The sequence below is a fragment of the Epinephelus fuscoguttatus genome, linkage group LG6, assembly GCF_011397635.1.
Source record: "Epinephelus fuscoguttatus linkage group LG6, E.fuscoguttatus.final_Chr_v1".
Lineage (NCBI taxonomy): Eukaryota > Metazoa > Chordata > Actinopteri > Perciformes > Serranidae > Epinephelus > Epinephelus fuscoguttatus.
In genome coordinates this window covers 38,924,250-38,946,623 of record NC_064757.1, presented here as the reverse complement: position 1 = coordinate 38,946,623, position 22,374 = coordinate 38,924,250, and the positions used below count along the sequence as shown (strand labels likewise).

Here is a 22,374-nt window from a genome sequence, read left to right as displayed (position 1 = left end):
GCTGCGTTCACTGGCTATGGGAAGTTGGGACACCATACGATGGATTCAACTATAATTCCATCGGTTTCATCATTTAACAAACAATGCCAACCAAGGCTATCACAGATGACAAATCAAACTAGTAGTTGTTTTGTTCTGTATCATATATACTCTAAAAGAAACGGATGGTTGCTGGCCTCCATAAATTGTATCAAAACGGTCTTTTTCAACGCTGAAGCTGTAATGCCGGTATTTCTACGTGCTTTAAACGTAGCACCGTTGTATCCCAGTTAGAGGAGCTGCATCGGTCGCAGGAGGGCAGCAGAGCTTTCACTTTTATTTTAATCACAGATGAGCAGATCATTGTGCTTTACAGAGTTTTTTTGTCATTAAAATGTTAATTGTTGTGCAGCTGCTTATTTATTCGTATTTTATGATCGACTAGTCCATACCCATTGAGTGCACAGCTGCCCACGCACAGTTTCACATGGTGTGTGTTTGGGATACAGGTCATAGGAAATTGCAGATTAAATAGTCAACTGAACCCATTAAGAAGAGCAATGTATTCAGACAGAGTGTTTGTGAATTTGATAGTACCATTGCTTCATTGGAAGTACAGTAGCACCATTGCCAATAGTGGAATAGTTAGTGGGTTAAAACTGTACATTAGTAGTTGAGGTAGCACGTTGAAAGTGTTTATATGTTGTACTGGCTTAAAAGTGGAGAACTTAGTCATACCAAAAATGAGAAAAAACCTAACAACATTGGTCCACAGGGGGAGCCACAGCGATCGGTCGCATTTTAGCCATTTTTAAGCATTTTTCTGTTGTTATAGCGCCACCCAGTTGCCAATTAGAGTTAAATTTCTCCAGTCACCTTGAGGCGTCCTGTTCTACATATCTACCAAGTTTAGTAAAAATCCATATGGCGGTTAGGCCTAGATAAGAAATGAGCTCTCTAGCGCCCCCATTTTGTTTGATGGGGTTAATAATGGAGGGGTCCCCTCAGGTTATGTGTGGTCATATGCCTACAAAGTTGCGTAGTGATGGGTGAAACCCTTGAGATGTTATACACCTTTATGTGATGAGCCACGCCCTCCGCAATATTCATTGCCTTATAGAAGCTCAGTTTGAGTAAGTTTTCCAACTTTTGCCAAGAGGGAACTTTAGATATTGGTCCCTAGATTATGTTCACCCAGTTTCATGCAGATCGCTCAAACTTCCTAGGAAGAGATCCATTTGAAGTGTTTTTCAAAAAATTCAAAATGGCAGAAAATCTATATAACCTGAAGTTATGGGTTCTTGAGGCAAATGTGTTCCTCATGAGGAGAGGCATCTCTGTGCAAAGTTTCATGTCTCTACGACATACGGGGCATGAGATATGCCCATTCAAAGTTTGCAATTTCAATCGGTTGCTATAGCGCCCCCCTTTGGCCAATTGATGTAATATTGCTTCATTGGCATCCTCCCATGACCCTCTACCACTGTGCCAAATTTCACATGGATTGACCAAGTCAGTGAGGAGAAAAACGTGGAACACACACACAGACAGAGTTTTCATCATTATAAAGTTAAGGTAAGAAGACAATTCAACATCAAGACTGCGTGTGCCTTATAGAAATAAATGCCTTATAATATTTTAAATGATCACAAACCCAATGAAAGACACCAGGCAATGTAAGCAGCTCATTAGGTTACTGTGTTTTCATTGTTTAACCTCACTTTTCTGGTCTTTTTACTGCTAAAATAACTGAGGCTCATCTTCATTGTGATAAATGTCATGCATTTATGTAATTAAAAAAAAAAGATATGTCTAGTGAATGTAAATCAAATCCCAGTTTTATGACATATTCGTTCCCATTACCCAGAATGGAAGAATCACAAACATTTATTAAATATTTATATCACTTGCTTCCATTTTTATTTTGTGTCCTTCTGTTCATGAACATAGTTTGTGTTGTGACAGTAATATGATGATACAGCTCTTATTTTCTTGTAGAAATAACAATAATATTACATGGCAAACAACACTACAGAGACTGAAAGGAAAATGAGGTGAGACCAAGGGAAACAAAAATACAATAAACTACATTTTTGCAAAACCAAGTAAGAAATATAACGACATGTTTAACTGTAAAACATATTTGGATGCATTTATACAAATTGCAAAATAAGATAAATACATACATTGAAAACAGACATATATATAAATAATTCTGACTTTAGTGATGTGGGATAGTCGCCACACAGAGACACTAGTGTTTTCCATAATTGATTTTTGTCATTGTTAGACCATATGCTTTCAAAGGTCAGATTTTTGCAGTATGGCAGTTTAAAGCCATTTGAGCCCAGAAGGTGACTTAAAGGTCCAATGTGTAGGATTTAGGGGGATATATTGGCAGAAATGGAATATGATATGATATAATAAGTATATTTCTCTTAGTGTATAATCACCTGAAACTAAGAACTGTAGTGTTTTTGTTATCTTAGATGGAGCCGTTTATATCGACACAGGGAGTAGGTCTCACAGTGAAAACCTCCTGAACAATAAACACTGAAGGAATCCTAAGCGGGAGTTAACGCTTGGCACATGGGAGGAGTTTCAGCTGGTTGCAACCTGCGGTCCTCACTGCTAGAGAAATCCTATGAATCACATACACTGCTACTTGAGGTTAACTTTGAATTTATACTTAAGTTTAAGTTACAAGGGGCATCCAATTGTCAAACATTTTACTTACTATACAATAATGAACAAAGACAAAGTGTCTGTGAACTTTTTTGTGCTTTTAGATGCTTCTCACGTATTCATGTTGTGCATTTAAAATGAAAAACATACTAAAAGTACGCCATAAAAGACGCAGTACCATCTGTCTGCATCTGCGTCTGAGAAATCTATAAGCATTTGTAAATACAGCACACACTACCCAGGTTAGGATAGTTTGGTGGGAAAGAAAAATCATCATCATCCCCGTTGATCTCAGGGTGTGAGAATAAATGATCCACCCATTTATCTATCAGGCCATTTTCTAAGCTGCTTATCCGCTGCAGGGCTGCGGGGGGCTGGAGCCCATCCCAGCATGCACTGGGAAAGAGGCAGGTTACACCCTGGTGAATTTACTGAGAAACAAACCTTACAAATTGGAGCAGGGGGCCCCTGCCGACCTTTCACTCTCTGAGACTCATTATGTGTTTGATTTGTATTGTACGTGCTCAGTCAAGGTGAAGTGTGAAACGGTGTTACCATCATATCTGATCTGGTCTGCTCCCCCTCAGATGGCTCACTGGAAAGATGTGAGATATAGAGTCTAGAGCTGCAGCTGGAGTCATGAGTTTCATTGCTGATTAAATTATCTTTTATTTTCAGATTATTTAATCTATTAAATGTTAGAAAATTGTGACAAATGCTGCATCAAAACCTTTCAGAACCGGCAGATTATGAGACAATGGGCCTCTTGGGCAGAGGCAGACAGCCCTACCACCTCTCCTACATAGGAGCAAGACACAGACTTCAACGTTATTCAGCATCTTTGCTGTTGTTTTGCACTGTTTCATAGTCTTCATCAGTCTCTGTGTCTGTTTGCAGCTGTTCTGCATCTCTTTGTAGTCGTTTTGTGTCTCTTTGTGGTCATTTTAAGTCTCTTCCTGATCGGAAGGTGTCTCATCGAGTGACAGGTGAAGGCCAAGGCGGTCCTGATGCTTTGGGCCTGTGTCGTTCAGTAATCCATCCATGCTCAGAATCAAAGTATTCAGATCTTTTAGAAAAACAGCAATATTTTAATATAAAAAAACCCTCCATCATAAATAAAGTCCGGCATTGAAACTCAATTAAATGTATGACCCCCTTTTGCCTTCAGAACTGCCTTAATTCTTGGTGTCACAGATTCAACAAGGTGCTGGAAACATTCCTCAGAGATTCTGGTCCATATTGACATGATGACATCACACAGTTGCTGCAGATTTGTCGGCTGCACATCCATGATGAGAATCTCCCGTTCCACCACATCCCAAAGATGCTCTATTGGACTGAGATCTGGTGACTGTGGAGGCCATTGGAGTACAGTGAACTCATTGTCATGTTCAAGAACAAACAGTGGAAAATACGAGCACTCTCAGAGATAAAAAACTGTGGAGGTGCACGGCTCTGTTAACGATATGAAAGTCTTTAAAAAGCCAGCAGCACTCAAGTGTCCATCAATGTTCAAGAAACCAGTTTGAGATGATTTGAGCTTTGTGACATGGTGCGTTATCCTGCTGGAAGTAGCCATCAGAAGATGGGTACACTGTGGTCATAAAGGGATGGACACGCTCAGCAACAATACTCAGGTAGGCTGTGGTGTTTAAACCATGCTCAGTTGGTACTAAGAAAATCTCCCCCACACCATTACACCACCAGCAGCAGCCTGAACCGTTGATACAAGGCAGGATGGATCCATGACGCCAAATTCTGACCCTACCATCTGAATGTGGCAGCAGAAATCCAGACTCATCAGACCAGGCAACGTTTTTCCAATCTTCTATTGTCCAGTTTTGGTGAGCCTGTGTGAAGTGTAGCCTCAGTTTCCTGTTGTTAGCTGACAGGAGTGGCACCTGGTGTGGTCTTCTGCTGCTGTAGCCCATCTGCTTCAAGGTTGGACAAGGTGTTGTTGCTTCAGAGATGGTCTTCTGCAGACCTTGGTTGGAACCAGTGGTTATTTGACTTCCTGTTGCCTTTCTATCATCTTGAACCAGTCTGGCCATTCTCCTCTGACCTCTGACCTCTGGCATCAACAAGGTTGTGTGTGAAAATCCCAGTAAACACTCAGACCAGCCCGTCTGGCACCAACAACCATGCCACGTTCAAAGTCCCTTAAATCACCTTTCTTCCTCATTCTGATGCTCAGTTTGAACTTCAGCAGGTCGTCTTCACCATGTCTTCATGTCTAAATGCATTGAGTTGCTGCCACATGATTGCCTGATTAGCTATTTGTGCCAATTGCCTTTCGTTTGAATCTTCTGTACGATCACAGATGAGCTATTATGGCGCTAAGATGGAGCACAGTCAGAGCTGTCTACTTATACATGATGCTCATTTTCAGCTGCAACATCGTAAACGCCCTCTATATGCCCCAGACTACCAGCATGATGATCAGTACAGCGCAGTTTTATAAATCATATTATATTACTGCTTGAGTTTGTAAATAAAAGCAGAAGCATGTATTGTTTAAGGCATAATAAATCCTCACAGCCACTGTGTTCCAGCACTGTGAGATTCTTTCAATATTTCACTATAATAATTGGAAACGTCAGGCTGGAGCTGTGTGTGGTTCGGCTGAGATAGATTGCTGTTGTGGTTTAAAGGGTTATTACACCATCTGCTGGTGACAAGCTGCAGTTATCTGACTGCAGAGTCCTCATTCCAGTATTACAGAACAAATGTTTACAGTCATGGTAAATAATCTTCTGTCTGTCAGTAGAAGTTCTTGGTATGATTCATTTCTCTAATGATTAATTTACATATATTGCATTTACCTTTCAACACCAACCTTTGTCAGTGGACGTCAGCATCAGACATGGACACGGAGAGACACCCTTTGCAGTGGTATGATACACCCCGGCAACTATTGTAATATAAAGCGTGACAAAGACAGTAACTCCTGACTTTCACCCAGGAGCCTGCTGTTCAGTTCCTGTTTGAATTTTAAGCCAAACCATGATGTTTTTTTCTAAACCTAACCAGCTTTTGTTGCCTAAACCAAAGGCAATCAACCTATCTAAGTAAGTAAGTTTATTTTGAAATAGTTTTTGTGTATGTAACAAGCACAATTTGACACGCTGTCCATGAACATCCAAAACAGACACAGGATGGTACCAACACATTCTCACTCCGACCTCATCACATATTGACGTTTTAGTCACGGACTTTCCACGTCCACATACGACATGCAAGTCACCCTGAGTGTGTTGACGTTCTGTCGCATGTATTGTCGACTTTCAAAATACACTTCTGTTTTCACAGGACACTCCCCGTTTACATACAGTCTCTTTCAAAATAAATGCACTACGTTGGTACAACATGGTTAGGTTTAGGCAGCAGGTTTAGATTTAGGGTTAGGAAAAATGAACAGGGTTTGGCTGTAGAATCTCAAGGGACACGAACACCGCTCACTGGTGAAGGTCAATGTTTTGCTGGACCCATCCACCACCCCTCCTGCCCGGCCCAATTGGACTTTCACTGCCTTAACTTTCATCCTTGTCCTGTTCCATTTCCTCCTGACGCTGCTGGGCACCGTCACGTGTCATGCCAACGTTAAAGGATGGCTTTTGTCATTGGTGTCTGACGTCGCAAGCCACTGCCCAAGCGCCGGATTTCGATGACTTCTGAGTGAGAACGGACTCAGGGTACCTAATGCATCATTTTCTGACTTCTATGTCCATTGACAAAGTGGCGGTATTGGATGAGTTGGGATGAGAATATGTTGCAGCTGAAAACATGCTTCATATTTTCAGGTGATTATACACTAAAGAAAATATACTTTTTATGTTATATTCCATTTCTGCTAATATTTCCCCCTAAATTCTATACACTGGACCTTTAAGATTTTAAACCAATATCAATCCAATGGAGCAATATCCCATGATTTTAAAGCATTATTTGAATATAAATATGCTCCTGGACCTCCAAAAAATGCCTCAGAGAGAAAAACTATAATGATATTATTAGTTTTCTTGCTGAAAGTTTTTAAGAACATCATTGCATTCATATCAGAAAAACTCCTCATGCACAAAGAATTAGAAAATTGCACATCCTATTGATCTTTGAGATCTTTTTATTGCATTTGTTTAAGTACAAAAATGATACAAAATGGTTATCAGGAAGAGCAGAGCTAAAAATCACAAGATAGTTTGACATGTTTAAGAAACACTTATCAAAAATCCTTTATGTTACAGTTTCAGTCTTCGGAGCAGGATACAACGATATAACGATAGTAATATGATGATAAATATCTTAAGTTTTCATCACGGCTACAATTTATTTAGGAGAGTACCACAGAAATACTGGAAAAGGACACTAGTGGACTGTGTTGCAGCCACTCTTAATGAACTGGTTCTGCATTAATACTGCAGACAAAGCTCTGCTGAATGCAACCTGTGATTTCAACAAAACGTGGAGCTGTTGCTAGTGGTGTCATGGAGGGTACACCCACCTCTTTTTCTGGCTGTTTACAGTATACCCACCTATCAGCCAAAAACCCAATGGAATATAATGGAGAGTATACCCACTTCCTCTTTGGTACTCATCTACCTAGTAGTACACCCACCACTACAGCTACCATTAAACCACTGGCTGTCAACACCTGTGATGTGTGTGTCAGCAGCGCTCACAGATTGCCTTTGTGAAACGGACCCCAGTAAGATAAAAATGGAAACAACTGGACTGGCTACCAGATAATGCCTCAAAACATCAGAAACATACAACACAACTTGATTATGAGCTTCATTTACACAAAGAACAAAGATGCAGTAAATGTTTCTTCTGTATATTCAACCTCTGAAACATCTCCAGGAAGGAACACTTTACAGTAAATAATAACTGAGCTGTCAGTGGTGCAAACCAGCTTCACCACACTGACCTCCAGCATCAGATTCTGTCGGACGAGAAATGGTTTTACTTCAGAGTAAACTACGACACACAAAGCCTTAAAAAACTTTTGGTTCACCACTGGGGTTTGGGGGCGATACATTCAATTCTGGACGACAAGTGACTGAATCACATCAGGGTCAGAGATTTTTTAGATACAAATACTACAGGGTTTATGATGTCATCAGCTGTCTTAATGGTTTAAAATAAACTGTAGATGAAAAACTGATGAGTGAATAAAAACCAGTTCTATTTGGACTATTCTTTAAACCTTCACACACCAAATAATAAATTAAAGATCCGACAGAGCAGCAGTTATCTTCAGGTTTAAACAGCAAACATGATGATGGTATCTAAAATATCTTTGCTTAAATGAAGGGGATAATCAGACTGTTTGAAGGTACTTATCCACAGACAGTGTTACACATACAGTAAATTGCAGTTAGCATGGCCACAGTTTGGAGAAGCAAGCTGAAGTGCCGATACAAAAGCTAAGCAATGCACTGCTGTGGACGGGGGAAGCAACAAAACATATTTAAGCCACGTAAAAAAAATCAGCATCAGTTTAAGTGCACCTTATATGAAGAGTATTTTCACCCCTTTGCCTTCCTGTCAGGCAGCCTGTTCTGATGAGGAGACATTAACAGCTCCAGCTCTCCTCAAAGCCACCAGACTCCATTGGCAAAAACAGTCATTTGGGCTTGCTGAACTCAGGAGCTGCTGGTCTACCACTGTATCAGTCAGTTAGTTCGTCAGGCTGTTCTCAGGCACTGTTTGTACATTTTCCTACCGAAAGTAAGGCACCAAATTTCCTACGTATCCCACATAATAATTGTCCAGTTATTTGTGCATTACCCATGCATATTGGAAGGCTGTGATCACCAGAAGGAAGTGGTCTCGAGAGGCCCAGTCAGGAGGCAGGTTGGGGCGTCCAGTGGGTCACAAAGTACAGGACTTTGCCCCAGGAGAATGGTGGTACTTTGAGTCATTTCAAGGGCAGGTAGACCAGTGTAAATCACTGTTTTTCTCTTTGAAAAGAGGGATATATTGGCTTCAGATGCTCATCTGAAATCGATGTCTAACAGTAAGATAAAGAAATGAAAATAATCCAAATATAGCCGACACTTAAGCTGATATCATTTTATTTAGGTGAGGATTTATTTAGGTTTTATTGCTTGGCTTTCCTGTTGGACTACACCCTGCCTCTTCAAACTGGGGACCTACCGACATATATCTACTATATGTAATACACTGGATAAACTGTACCTCATACAACTCCTCTTCAACAGATCCAAACTATCCCTTTAAAACATCTCTATTCCTTGACTGGGTTGCATAAAACATTTTTTTTCTACAGCCTTATCGTCCACCTAACATTGTCATTGTTGTTTCTGCACTGCATGATGTAGAAATGTCTTTTTCTTTAAATATTAAGGCAACTTCTGTGTTTAAGTTAGCTCATATTTTCAGTGAGCCGAGGAGAGAAAGACGCTGGGAACAAAGCAGATAACAGCTGAGATACACTCATTTTTAAGATTAGAAATACAGCTAACGACCAAACTGATTGTCAGACAAACAGTAGCGAGCTTGTTGCTGAAGCAGATACGTGATTTTACTAAGCATGATGTGATGAAGAATCTGACACACTGATTTTGAAATAAGGCATGATTTATGCTGCATAATTAAAAGCTCATGGGAACTGTGGAAGCAGTGTTTTTAGAGCCTGTTCACACTTTGTATTTAAATGTTATCTGTGTGATCTGATGGATGTGAACGCACCAAAAACTGCACTGACAACAATGAAGTAGCTATAAACAGAAAACGTGGACAAACATGAACCCAGGAATGGATTTAAGGATCATCCACTCAGCTTTGTAGTGTGTGCACAGTACGATAAACCTCCATCTATGTGGTGCGAAAAACTCTGTATTCAAGATGAGTTACTGCACAGCTGGCGTTGTCCACTACTCTTGCTGTTCGATGAGGTGAAAATGTGCATTTTTCTTTTTTTGTTAGTTTGCTAAAAATCAAACATCAGCGTGGATGCTGAATGTGGTCTGAAGTGGTCACTGCAGGTGCATTTAAGACACATTCTGGTGCATGTATTCTAACTACAATCCCTCCCCCTAAACTGGATCTAGACATGATGCAGGTACATCCACCAACAATAGTGAGCTTGAACAGGGCCTTAACTCAGATGTAAACCCAAGACTTTACCACTGAGACACATTTTGGACATTTCATGCTCCCATAAAGCTGCACAATAGAAGATTTGGTACCACTTCATGATAAGGCATTCTTATGAAATTGTTTAGTAGTTGTAGCTGATGACTTTAAATAAACAGATCACTAATAAGCCATTAATGAGAACAAGTTTTGGGTTGCCAGGTTGTGAAAAATCCCACAGGCCAAAGACTCTTTTAATTATTGGTTGTAGGTGTGAGTTTGTGAAGCTGTTGCGGTGTTCTGTGCCTTCCAACCAGTGCATGCTGGGATAGGCTCCCTCAGCGACCCTGCACATGATAATTAGATTTTGATGATCAATGGGTGATAAACGTCTTTTCACTAGTGCTTTAATTTATCTATCATACAGGAAGGTTTATCCATCGCACAGCCTGACCAGTGTCTGTTAATTTCTTCACTACTTTTTCTTTCTGGACACCAAACTTTACTATTGTATGAAAATAAGTGCATAAAAATTCCTGCAAGTACTGTAACAAATTGTCTCAATATTATTAGTAGTAGTTCACTTATGAATAGATGATCAAATGCCATAGCTGATGGATTACAGAAATGCAAAAACTCCTTTATCAAAATAATAATCTCCAAGATTATTATTTAAATAAATGGTGATTGTGTCGAGGGCGACATTCCCAGAAAAAAATCACAAGTGGCGCGGCCATTTATAATCCACTCTTACACATAATGAATCATGCACACATGCACACACACACTCCCTTTCAGTTCTCCAGCTGCAGAAGGTTCATGAGAGCCAATCCGCATTGCCTAACCTGCAATAATATCTGTTGTCAACCACCTAAACCAGACCCCCAGACCGCTAAATATATGCATTATAGTAGCAGGATTGTCAGGACTGAGGACTGAGACAAGCCTGAGTGCTGTGTGTGTGTGTGTGTGTGTGTGTGTGTGTGTGTGTGTGTGTGTGTTTATGATTGACAGCAAGCGGGGAGAAGAAGGTGGGCTATTGTAGTGGTTCCCTACTGCTCCAACCACAGGGTCCAGGGTCCCCTTAGTCATTAGTTCAAGGTCCCACAGTTTATTATGTTCAACGCCATACTTGCGTTTGCCCGTTGTCAAGCTAGTCTGCTGTCTCTGTTAAGTAGCAACTCACTCGACAGCAGGAAACGGCACTTCAAAATATAAAGCTCTGTGCCGCAAACTGACTGTGCTTCAAAATGAAGTGTGTTTTTTACAGACTTGACACGTTCGCAAGTCACTTATGGTCTATTCAGAATGGACCTGCGACCCACGTCTGGACCGCTACCAACCAGTAGGGAACCACTGGGCTTCTGAACTCGTAAAGCCCCACCAGCTGGTTGTGGGTCGACCCTCAGATCACCATTAATCTGCCAAAAAGTGCAGCAAAAACTGCTTCTTGCCACAGGTGCAGCTAAAGGGAGCAAAACGGGGATCTTCGAGATTGTAACTGTAATGACTTAAAATGACCTTCATGACTCTAATTAGCCATCAGGTCCGCTGTTGTCAGCAAAGGTTTGTATGTTTCTCAGTTCACAATAACCTGTCATGATACACTGAGAAGTCTGAGAAGACAATTAAAGTTATAATAATATCAATTTCACAACCTGGCAGTCAAACCATTGCTCCTATAGTAGCTATTTCTTATATGTCACACAAGAATAGCTTATTTTCTAACTAATAAAACCATTTAACCTTTAAAGTATGAAGTATGTCACGATGCCCAGTGGTACTGAAGATTGTGATTTAAATGCCCCTGTGTTTTAGGTGTAAATCAAAAATAGGAAAATAGGATTTGCTTTGCTAGCATTTGAGTTACTGTCTTTTATAAATTATTGAAGTTGCATGAAATTCTTTCAGCACACAGAACGTGATGAAACGAAACACACTGAAAGAAGAAAAAAATGTCCAGCAATATGGTGAATCCTGAATCCTGCCATGACTTCTCCTCCTCTGAGCCACGGAGAAGATGGACGTTTGTTGGGAGCAGTTTACGACACATTCCTTCATACATTCAGTCAACTCCCATTGTCATTGTCTGCCAAAGTGCTAACAGCTTTCAAGATAGGAAAATAAAATGCTTTAAAAAGATACTAGTAGTATAAAATTAAAATATTCTTATGCAAAATGGCTTTGCTGGTTGTATCCCCTGTACAAAGCCCTGCTGTGCATCTGGACTCCCAGGGTTAGGGAAGTCTGGGTCGTCTGTAAACATGATGACACTTTGTCCTCCTCAGGAAGCCAAAATGTTTCCCTTCTGTGGTTTCTCCTATGTGGAAGTGAATAACCCTGTTACTGTTTCTAGTGTCAGAAAGGTTTCATCTGTTGCGTCTGCATGAGGCATGTTTTACATGAGCACTCATGATCTGAGGAAAGTGATCCATCAGAAGTGGTGAGACATTTTGTTGTAGTTTCCTTTGATATATGGATTACAAGATAAAATGCTTGGAGCAAAAGTACTTTTCAAACCTCGTCCCGGGCAACTGTGCAGATGAGAGAAGAATCTGTGACATGAAGTTTTCTGGAAAGCCAGAACAAGTTCTTCAAGGTGTACATGAATGTACGAATGGGAGCTTTTAACCACCGGCGGCACACAGCTGTCCAGTTGGCATTAGTCCTTCTCCCTGACATTAACCAGCTGTCTGTCAGAGTGCAGGATCTCTGATAGTCCTGTACATCTGCAGCGATGTCACCTCCACATCTGGGACCTTGACGTTTTGAGGGCGTCCTGTCGGGCTGTATCCAGCCGATCGTCCCATGGGACTGAACCCCATGGTAGGCCGACCAGTGTGGGCAAAACCTGAGGATCGGGACACAGCGGGACGCCGCAGGAACCGTCCCGATGTCACCAGGTCCCCGTAGCCCTGCGCATGTGAAAAGGCGTAGCCTGAGCGCCGGGAGCTGGTGCGGCGGATGCGGGTGCGTCGAGGCAGAGGGGCAGGTGTCGCCTTGGCCTGTCTCACCTTGAACATCACCTGAAAGTTTGGGCAGATAGTCACAGCGAGGAAATTCACATATAACAAGTGCAGCTGCATCTTAGTGTGTAAAGTGTAAGTGTGGAGTTGTTCCATCTGTACCTTGTCATTGATGGTGGGGTAGAGCTGGATAAACAGGAAGCGGTAGGTGACCACAGGAAGGACACACAGGATGGAGGTGAGGAGGATCGTCAGCCAAATGTTGGGCTGGTTCAGAGAGTTTCGGGCCGTTCCTGGACAAACATACACACACACACACATACACACACACACACACAGACACACACACACACACACACAGACGGTTTGTATTTGTACATTTGTCGGGCTCTTCTGTTGAATTTAAAGGGATATTTCAGTTTATTTCAACCCGTCTCCTATCGTCCTAAATTTGTTTCAAGTGACTAGTGACATAAAAATAATAGTTAGCATGTTAGCCGTTAGCCTAGATACAGCCGGGGCGCATAGTAGCGTCAGACCTGTTAAAACGTAAGTGAACGGGCAACCTTCAAGTGCAAAGTTAGTCCACTAAACAAGCTTTTTTTCCACAAAGACCGCCTCATATCGTTAGGATAAATGTCAGAGAACATATAGAAAACGACATGTAAACGTGTTGTCTTACCTTACTGGTGTGCTGCCATGTTTGTTTACCATCTAGCTCTGCTTTCCAAAGCGCGGCCGAAATATCGCGAGAACAAGCAGCGATCTCATACCGTGCCTGAAATCTCGCGAGCTCTAGATAAAGCCCAGCTGGATACTACTCCAGGTGGAGGTGTCTCATCGGTCACATCCAGACCTTGAAAATAAGGCTGCAACCGGTCCCATTCCTTGCAACAGAGGCATTCCTCTTCTGTGGGCACTGGGGCACAGCATTCACAGGTACACCACCAATCTCCAGAGCTACGCAGCCTTGCAGCAGCCATTCCTCCTCTCTCGTCCTCTACCTGTTGCGTCTCTCTCTCTCTCCTCCTCCGTTCTTCAATTTCACAAAGCTCTTCGTCAGTGTATTCTGGCTCAAATAAATAAGGGCAGCCATCAAACTCTGCAAAATCAAATTCCTCCTCCACAAAGACGAAGTCTTGCAAAATGTCAGCCATTATTCTATAAATCTTTCATAAAATAAATGAATGAACCTTTCAGGCTACTGTCCGGTTCTGCCTTGCAGCTGCTGTTCTCGCGAGATTTCAGACACGGTATGAGATCGCTGCTTGTTCTCGCGATATTTCGGCCGCGGTTTGAAAAGCAGAGCTAGATGGTAAACAAACATGGCACCACACCGGTGAGGTAAGACAACATGTTTACATGTCATTTTCTATACGTTCTCTGACATTTATCCTAACGATATGAGGCGGTCTTTGTGGAAAAAAAGCTTGTTTAGTGGACTAACTTTGCACTTGAAGGTTGCCCGTTCACTTACGTTTTAACAGGTCTGACGCTACTATGCGCCCCGGCTGTATCTAGGCTAACAGCTAACATGCTAACTATTATTTTTATGTCACTAGTCACTTGAAACAAATTTAGGACGATAGGAGACAGGTTGAAATAAACCAAAATTTCCCTTTAAGACTGTCGTCACTGAATATGAAACATCAAAGGGGTAAACAAGACTAACAGTCACACCAAACATTGATGGAAGCGTTCTATACATTTTGGTTGGCACTAAAAAAGCCCAACTGATCACATGACCCTGTCAACAAACTACAGATGACAGTATGTTCAAGGATAAGCAACGTTTATGTGGCCTCCTGCACACACAGCAATGATCCCGGCCAGTTTTGGTATTTGGTTTGGTTGTAAACTGAAGTTTTGCCTGTGCAAACACATCAAACTGAATTCAGACACTCAGTATTTGGAAGTATAATTCAACTCATCTGACTACTGCCACCTTTACTCTGGAACAGCCTCGTTTAAATAGAAGGAGTAAAGCTTTTCTTTGGAGCAGACATGCACAGCCATGAGCCCAGTGCTACATCTGTTTGGCAGCTGAAGAGTTCACCACTCACCTATGAAAGGGAAGGCTGACGGCAACATGAGAAACATGCCATTACTGTACATGGTGAATGTGACAGCAAAGTACATGGCAAGACTGCCCAGCACGAAGAAGGTGTTGACTGCTGTCCAGTAAGACATCTCCAGCCCCAACTATAGACACAGACAGTAAGCAAAAAATGTGCGTCATTCATTTTATTCTGAGTCTGATGAATGAGAAAGAGGAGCTTATCCAAAAGACAAGGCTCCTCGCACCTGGATGGTGACAGCAAACAGTAGACACGTCTGGGTGAGGAGGGCGAAGGACTGGTAGTCAGCGACGTCCTTCCCGTCGTCCCTCACGGTGTCCTGCATGGCTGCGTAGGGGATGAAGAAGAGCACCAGGGAGCTGTAGCAGCTGTGGAGGGCACACTTGAAGAAGGCCTTCTTGCTGAAGTACAGGTTGAGTTGCCCGGGGACGTAAAGCTGAGGATGCTGGAAACTCCAAATGTCGTTCACATCCTGAGAGACAAAGATATGTAGTCTGTGTGTTTCCTGTGCTCCTTGTCAGATCTATCACACGTACACACATCAGATAGTTACCTGATCAAACAGACTCATCCCCAGTACGGGTAGTGCTGTGTACACCAGGTTGTAGAGTGTTATGAACCACTCATCATACACCGTCTGAAAAACAAAGTCAGAAATATATGAATAATTGCATACAACTCCAGGACAAATGGGTGCCTGACTTGATTAATATAATTATTTGAATGAAAATCATTAACTTTTAATTTAAATAATAATCATTTGCACATTTCCTTCCTCCCTACTAGTCCTGTATTTACTGTATCCTCCTGTCACTCTCTCACCTGCGCAGAGAAGCCGCAGAAGAAGGCGTACCAGAAGTGGACAAAGGTGAAAGTGAAGTTCTTGTAGAAGAAGTAGCGCAGGAACTTGCACATGCGCAGGTAGGACCAGCGGCCGTGCACCAGCAGGAGGCGCTGCAGGAAGCGGAACTGGGCGAAGGAGTAGTCGCTGGACAGAACGGCCTGCATGCCCTCCTGGCCTGAGATGCCCACGCCGATATGAGCCGCTGGGCGCACAAAGAGAGGAAGAAGATAAAGGATGATTGAATGTCTTTGTATCCAAAAACACTGATGGACATTTCAGTCACTTTTCAGGTTTAATGCAACCATAGACACTATCCTTAAAGGAATACAATATAATAAGTATGTTTTCTTTCGTGTATTTTAACACATAGTTGAACATTTTTAAGCTCTCGATGCTCAGAAAAAACAAACAAACACCCAACCAGCAGTGCTCAGCACAGACTTCACACCCACCAGAAAAAAACCCTTTGATGGACACAGCCCTTTAAAGCTGCTCTGTTGCCCTGCAGATACCTTTGATCATGCTCACATCGTTGGCTCCGTCCCCTATGGCCAGCGTGACCGCCTGCTTGTACTTCTTGACCAGCTCGACCACCTGAGCCTTCTGCAGAGGAGTGACCCGGCAGCAGATCACAGCTTTACACATACACGCTGTCCTCAGGAACTCCAGCTCCATGCTGCGCTCCAGGGCGTACGCCTGGGGGAACACAGGGGGAAATAGGGAAGTGATGAAAGACGGGAATTATACAGCATCTGAAAATATTAACTGTACAGTGTCGGCAGCTGCAGATGTCCATGGAGGTAATAAATGAGGAAGTATGACCAACAATTCACAACAAAAATAAATCAAACACCAAACGCTGGTGTTGCATTTTCTTTCAGATTATAGTTCTCACAAATTTCAGATCAATTATGTCATAAAAAAGAAAATATACCCTCCACTGCAGCTAAAAAAAATGTCTTTAAATATCTATTCAGTGTCTGATGGACTTCAAGAGTAAATGATATTTCACACATTATAAAGGAATGTTCCATATTATGTATTTCTTAATGAAATTTAAGGTTTTGATGCAACACAGTTTCCCCACTAAATTTCAATAATAAGCATCACAAGTCACAGAGGACAGTTACGGCTTCTAATTAGGAAGCTTTTCCTGACGTACCAGGCTGTGTCCGTTGACGACCAGGCCATACTCTCCATTTGCCAACTCGTCTGTGATCACTTTCCCACCTTTACCCATAGCTCTTTCTGGCAGAAACACTGAATCCTCTGCTGGTGTCATGGAAGTCTGGGCATCTCTGCTCCACAAAATAATTAAATAAATAAATAAAAGAAACATCTAATAATAATGTCAGTTCCTCATGTTCAGTCTAAACTGAAATTGAATTTGAATATTTCCTCTGACCTCAGTTCCTGTCTGACATCCTCAGGTGAGTTCCCCGAGACGATGAAGACCTCGTTCATCTCCTCCCGCAGTAAGTTGCATGAGTACCCGATGTTTTCTGCAGTTTCTGCAAATAATCGACACCGTTAAGAAGACAGTAACAGCAGATAACATGAAGTGCACAACAAAAAAATATGCTAATCATACGTGAAATTATGTACCTTGCTTGTCACCAGTCAAAACCCAGATTTTGATGTCAGCTTTGGCCAGCTGCTCGATAGTCTGAGGTACTCCGTCTTGTAACTTATCTTCTATGGCTGTTGCTCCAAGCAGCTGGACACACACACACACACACACACACACACACACACACACACATTCAGACACATGATTAATATTCAATTCAAGTTAATAAAATCCAGTTTTTATAGCATGAGCTTTACTGAAACGTGCATTCTGTTTCCTACCAGCAGATCCTTCTCTATCTCCTCATACAGCTCGTCCAGTTTGCCCTCTCGGTCGTCCAGTGCTACACTGGCCTCATGGTGGCGCTGTTTCCACTGGTTGAAATACTCCTCATCCAGATCCTTATAGGCCAGCGCCAGAGTGCGCAGCCCCTCCCCTGCAAACTCCTGCAAATAGGCATGCACATACGTAAATAGATGAACACTGCACAAATGTGAAAAACACTGAACACACACACACACACACACACACACACACACACACACACACACACACACACATAAGCTGATGATACTGGAAGTTAAAACAGTCAAACTCAGCTGAGTAAATTTTGCAGTCTGTGGAAGTTACCTCTAAAAGGAGAGAAGACAAAAAGACAACCAGGAGATCAGGAGAACAGAATTTAAGGGAGAGGAAATATAAGAATGAATATCGTATGAGAATTCAGAAAAGAAGGGAGGTAAGATACAACACCAACATGGTAGTTTCTAAAGTGTATCTAAAGCCTACTCCTCTGTGCCGTAGAGCTTCAGTGTTGTCCAAAAATTGACTGAAAACACATCAGTTAGCCACACTGATTCTCTGGGTGACATGTTGATGAACATAGTTATTGTACAGTAGATTATCTTAACTCAATCCCACAGATGGGGTAGGGAAGTCAAGAAGTACTGTAAGATAGACTAATGCACTGTTGGTTTAGTGGTCTCTATATGGTACTTTTTGTCAATAAGAAACATATAGAATTCTGTCAATGTTTTAAACAACCGATATCACATACATAACACCAATTTGAACCTCTCTGCTTTGCCTTTGGAGTGTTGCAATGATGATGTTTTTGTAGGCCAACCCTGAAGTTAGCATCACGCTGGTCCCCTCGATGAAATGCCAGTGGGATTTTTTCCACTAGATTTTGGATTACTGCAGAAAATAAGATTATGATTTTATGATTTTTGAAGCGTAAATGCAACCTCCAGAAGTAAAAGGCTATAAACAAACTACACCACAGTCACATGACTTTAATCTCAGCACCACAACGAGGCTGTAAAGCCATGTTTGTTGTGATGACGTTCTGTAGTCTATGTATATTTAGCCACATGTTAGCAACTGCCTTTTTTAAGACACATAACAGCTTCAAAACATGCTGATAATATTAGTACGTCATCTGTATCGGCCAGTATCGGCTTTAAAATGAACTGGCCAACATGCTTTTTCTTATTTGGCACAATGAATGATTTTACATACATTGAAAAGAATTGTATTTCATGTCTTCACTGGCTGGTGGTGAAGTCTGAGGAAGAGCTGTGGGCTTGAAATGTCACTCTGCGTTAACATCCTTCTAAACAGCTGCTTGGTGTGCCGACCTGTTTGTTTTCTACTTTTCCGTCACAGTAAGAGTACGCATGCATCATATGATGTTATTTCCATTACAGAAGAGACCTGATGATCACTAAAATTAGGTGGGGAAAAAAGTGGATATATCAATATCAGTATCAGTTATGAGTTGTTATATATCGGCATATTGGATATAGGCAAAAAATCCAATATCGTGCATCCCTAAATGTTATCTTGTAGGAATAAAAACATGTAGATAAGACTCCCACACACTGTCTAACTTGCAAACAAAAATGATTTTAATGCTGCAATGTTTTGGTGACTCGACTATCCCCAGGCAAACAGTGTCTTTTCTACAAGTTTTATTCTTCTCGTCCCCCTCCTACACTCACTCCTGCAGCACTCTATCAATTTAGAGTCAATTTTAAGGATTTACTCACTGTTTTTAAAGCACTTAATGGTCAGGGTCAAGCATTAATTGTTGAGCTTTTGTACCCAGAATCAACCACAGACTAAATCCCCAAACTCAGAAAGTCTGTGAGCAGTTTCCACGTCTAAACTGTTTAAACTAGAGGAGATTTGGAGCAGCCTCTCTGTTGAAATTTGTGCTGCAGCCTCAGTAACTTCTTCTTCAGACTTGTTTTCATAAACTTGTATTTCTGCGGTAAGTTATTTTTCTTTGTCTTTTCATTAACTTCGATCATCTTCATAGATGAAACATATTTTTCTTTGTATTGCTTCGATCAGTGCTGCACAAATCGAAGGTTATTATCCAAGCATGTAAGTTTAATTATTCATGCATCCAGGGCAGCAAGAGGTTTCTGGATGATGCCACTGTGGACTTAATCCAACTTCATGTTCTAAGCTGAATCGAGTGCCTGCACATCAGGATGAACTTTGTCTCTATAAACACACACAAACACACTTGACACATGATGAGTGAAGAACCAACACACAGGCATGCGGAGACAAACATCCACCAAAAAGGCAGGAAAATCCCCAAAAGGATTCAGATAAAGTGTGAGAATCAAATGTCAAAACACACACACATGCACACAGAAATATAACTGACGTTAAGGTGCTCTGTAGTGACGTCCATCAGCTTGCTGCAGGACTGATGCAACCTCTCGTAGATGATTGTGTCTGCACCTTTACAGTAGAGCGAGAGCTTCCCCTCTGGACTCCGAACTGTAAACACAAACACACACACACATGAATGAGAGCAAATATGTGTTCTAATTTCAAGACAAGAAAAAAGACGGTGACCTCGATTACTGGCTGGGGGGTAACACAGACCTCCAGTGACAGCAGTCTTTGTTCTATGACACTAAATAGTCAGAGCATTGTGTACCTATGACCGACATCCTCTTGCGGACGTTGTTGAAATCCAGGATGGCGAGGAGCTCATAGCTGCACTGCTGTCCCATCTCCACAATGGAAACGCTGTCCGGTGTACGTGAGCGGAAGACGAATCCAAAGTTTCTGGCTGCTGTTACCAGCGCTCCTTCATCTGGAGACTGGGCCTGGTAGAAAAGTTCACCTATAGGAGCAGAAAGGTCATTGTTCCATCAGTGCAGGAGGAGGAATCCTTCTTTAAGCTCTAGTTAAGTAAAGCCACAATAATTACACCTCCAGGTTTCAGCTGAGTTTGTAATTACTTGTCATAAAATGAGATCTGCATTTACAAGGTTGTTACACATTTACACATGCATGTCTTTGGACTGTGGGAGAAAGCCGGAGTACCCAGAGAAATCCACGCTGAGATGGGGAGATTCAAACCAGGAACTCTCGTGCTGTGAGCCTACAGTAAAACATAATAATTTGAATATGCAGGGTGCACACTAGGTCACCTGGTAGAGCAGGCGCCACATGTACAAAGGGTACATCCTTGCCACAGCGGCCGCAGGTTCGATTCGAACCCACGGCACATTGCTGCATGTCATCCCTCCTCTCTCTCCCCAATTTACACTTTATCTCTCCTACCAAATAAAGGCAAAAAACACCTAAAAAAAACCCTTAATTTTCATGGGGTCTGTGCAGCCTTGTTTATTCAGTGTCCATGGAGACGAGAATGAACGCAGCCATAAAGGTTTTTCATACACAGAAAAGATCTGTTTACTTTCCTGATAACTACATCACTACGTAACTCATAAATGTTCAGACAAGTGTAGAAACTGATTATTAGTGATGCTTTGTATATCTGCAATTCAAAAATATATCAGTTATAAGTCACTTAAGGCAGAGCTGTTTGCAGGCGGTGACGTACAGGCGTAGAGGCAGCTCTGCGCAGGAATGTGTGTTCAGTCAGCGTACTTTTTGTCTCGCTTTCAAGGACATCAAGCTCGCTCTTTCCCACAGTAACAAACATTTGGGCTAATCTGGGTGCCTGCTCCCAATGACATTAAAAGAAAGCACTGCTTGTGTGATCGATTTATTTTTAGGATTTCTGATTTTTATATTTAGGAACTGTCCTTTTTCCACAGTCTTGTTTTTTCTTTCTTCCACCCAGCTGATTCTATAAAAGACAGCAGCTGTGTTTTACATGCTAACACAGAAAGCATTTCATCCCTCCTCACCTTCCTTCTTCTCCTCGGCCATGACGGTGTGGCAGAGGGCCAGCAGCCTGAAGAAGGCGTGGACCTCTGGGTTCTCCAGCTTCACCGCCTCCACCAGGGAGTGGTCGTGGAACATGAAGCGGGGGTCAGCCAGCGGGTTGAAGGAGAAGTCCACTATCTGTGTATGCTGTGGAGAGAGTTAAAGTTAAATTAGTTTTAATCCAATGAAATCAAGCCTAATCTGTGATGTGACCTCTGTGACAGGATAACTACTGGCAGCAGCCACCAGGAGGGAAGGTGTGAGGAAAAGTACATCATGTAAAAAGACACTTAAATTGACCTAATTTGCCACTTAGCTATAAGGACGTGCCGAATTTACACCATTAAAGTCCAACTCACCTCTGTAATCTCTAGTCTTTGACCTGTGTAGTCATACACATCCCCTGAAAAGAAGAGAGAAAATATATAAAGCTCGTATCTACACTCCAACACATGAATGAACCAGTTACATAACAGACACAGAAGAAAACATGCCTTTGCAAATCTGAAAGAAACACGTAGTGCAGGACCCCCACTGACACTTACGCTTTTCCTGGTCCACATCAGACAACATGTTTTACACTCACACACATCTTTACCATCTCCCCATATGTATTTTTTTGCACGTAAACTTCATACTGTGAATGTTTGCACATCTCCCACTACGTATTTTTTTATATTCCGACACTAAACTGAAGTTATTCAACTTTAAAAACATGTTTCTCATATTTTTTTTCGTATTTTCTGTGGTGAATATTTCATTGTGTATTATGTCTCTTGACACTTTTTTATTGTCGTGTATCAAATCACCAGGACAAAGTCCATGTATGTGCAAACGTACTTGGAAAGGTTTCTTTAATTATTTTACATTGTGAAAAAGGGATGTGCAACAAAGATATACATTATCAAATTGGAGGACATTCCAGTACATCATTTTTAAGAAGGTTAG

The 22,374-nt window shown here is 41.8% G+C and overlaps 1 protein-coding gene across 1 annotated transcript in view; it reads right to left on the bottom strand.

The window, feature by feature from the left end:
- Positions 1-6,754: 6,754 nt before the first annotated feature.
- The window catches only part of LOC125890064 (phospholipid-transporting ATPase ID-like), a 67,902-nt gene continuing 52,282 nt past the window's right edge, over positions 6,755-22,374 (bottom strand). The window contains exons 14-28 of the mRNA XM_049578473.1: positions 21,786-21,829; positions 21,408-21,573; positions 20,183-20,371; positions 19,904-20,019; positions 17,502-17,666; positions 17,256-17,367; positions 17,056-17,161; positions 16,813-16,948; positions 16,163-16,346; positions 15,629-15,852; positions 15,360-15,443; positions 15,033-15,278; positions 14,792-14,930; positions 12,891-13,021; positions 6,755-12,788 (exon numbers count right to left, since the gene is read on the bottom strand). Of these exons, the coding sequence (XP_049434430.1) occupies positions 12,459-12,788; positions 12,891-13,021; positions 14,792-14,930; positions 15,033-15,278; positions 15,360-15,443; positions 15,629-15,852; positions 16,163-16,346; positions 16,813-16,948; positions 17,056-17,161; positions 17,256-17,367; positions 17,502-17,666; positions 19,904-20,019; positions 20,183-20,371; positions 21,408-21,573; positions 21,786-21,829 (2,372 nt within the window). The 3' untranslated portion in view covers positions 6,755-12,458. The remainder of the gene's footprint in view (positions 12,789-12,890; positions 13,022-14,791; positions 14,931-15,032; positions 15,279-15,359; positions 15,444-15,628; positions 15,853-16,162; positions 16,347-16,812; positions 16,949-17,055; positions 17,162-17,255; positions 17,368-17,501; positions 17,667-19,903; positions 20,020-20,182; positions 20,372-21,407; positions 21,574-21,785; positions 21,830-22,374) is intronic.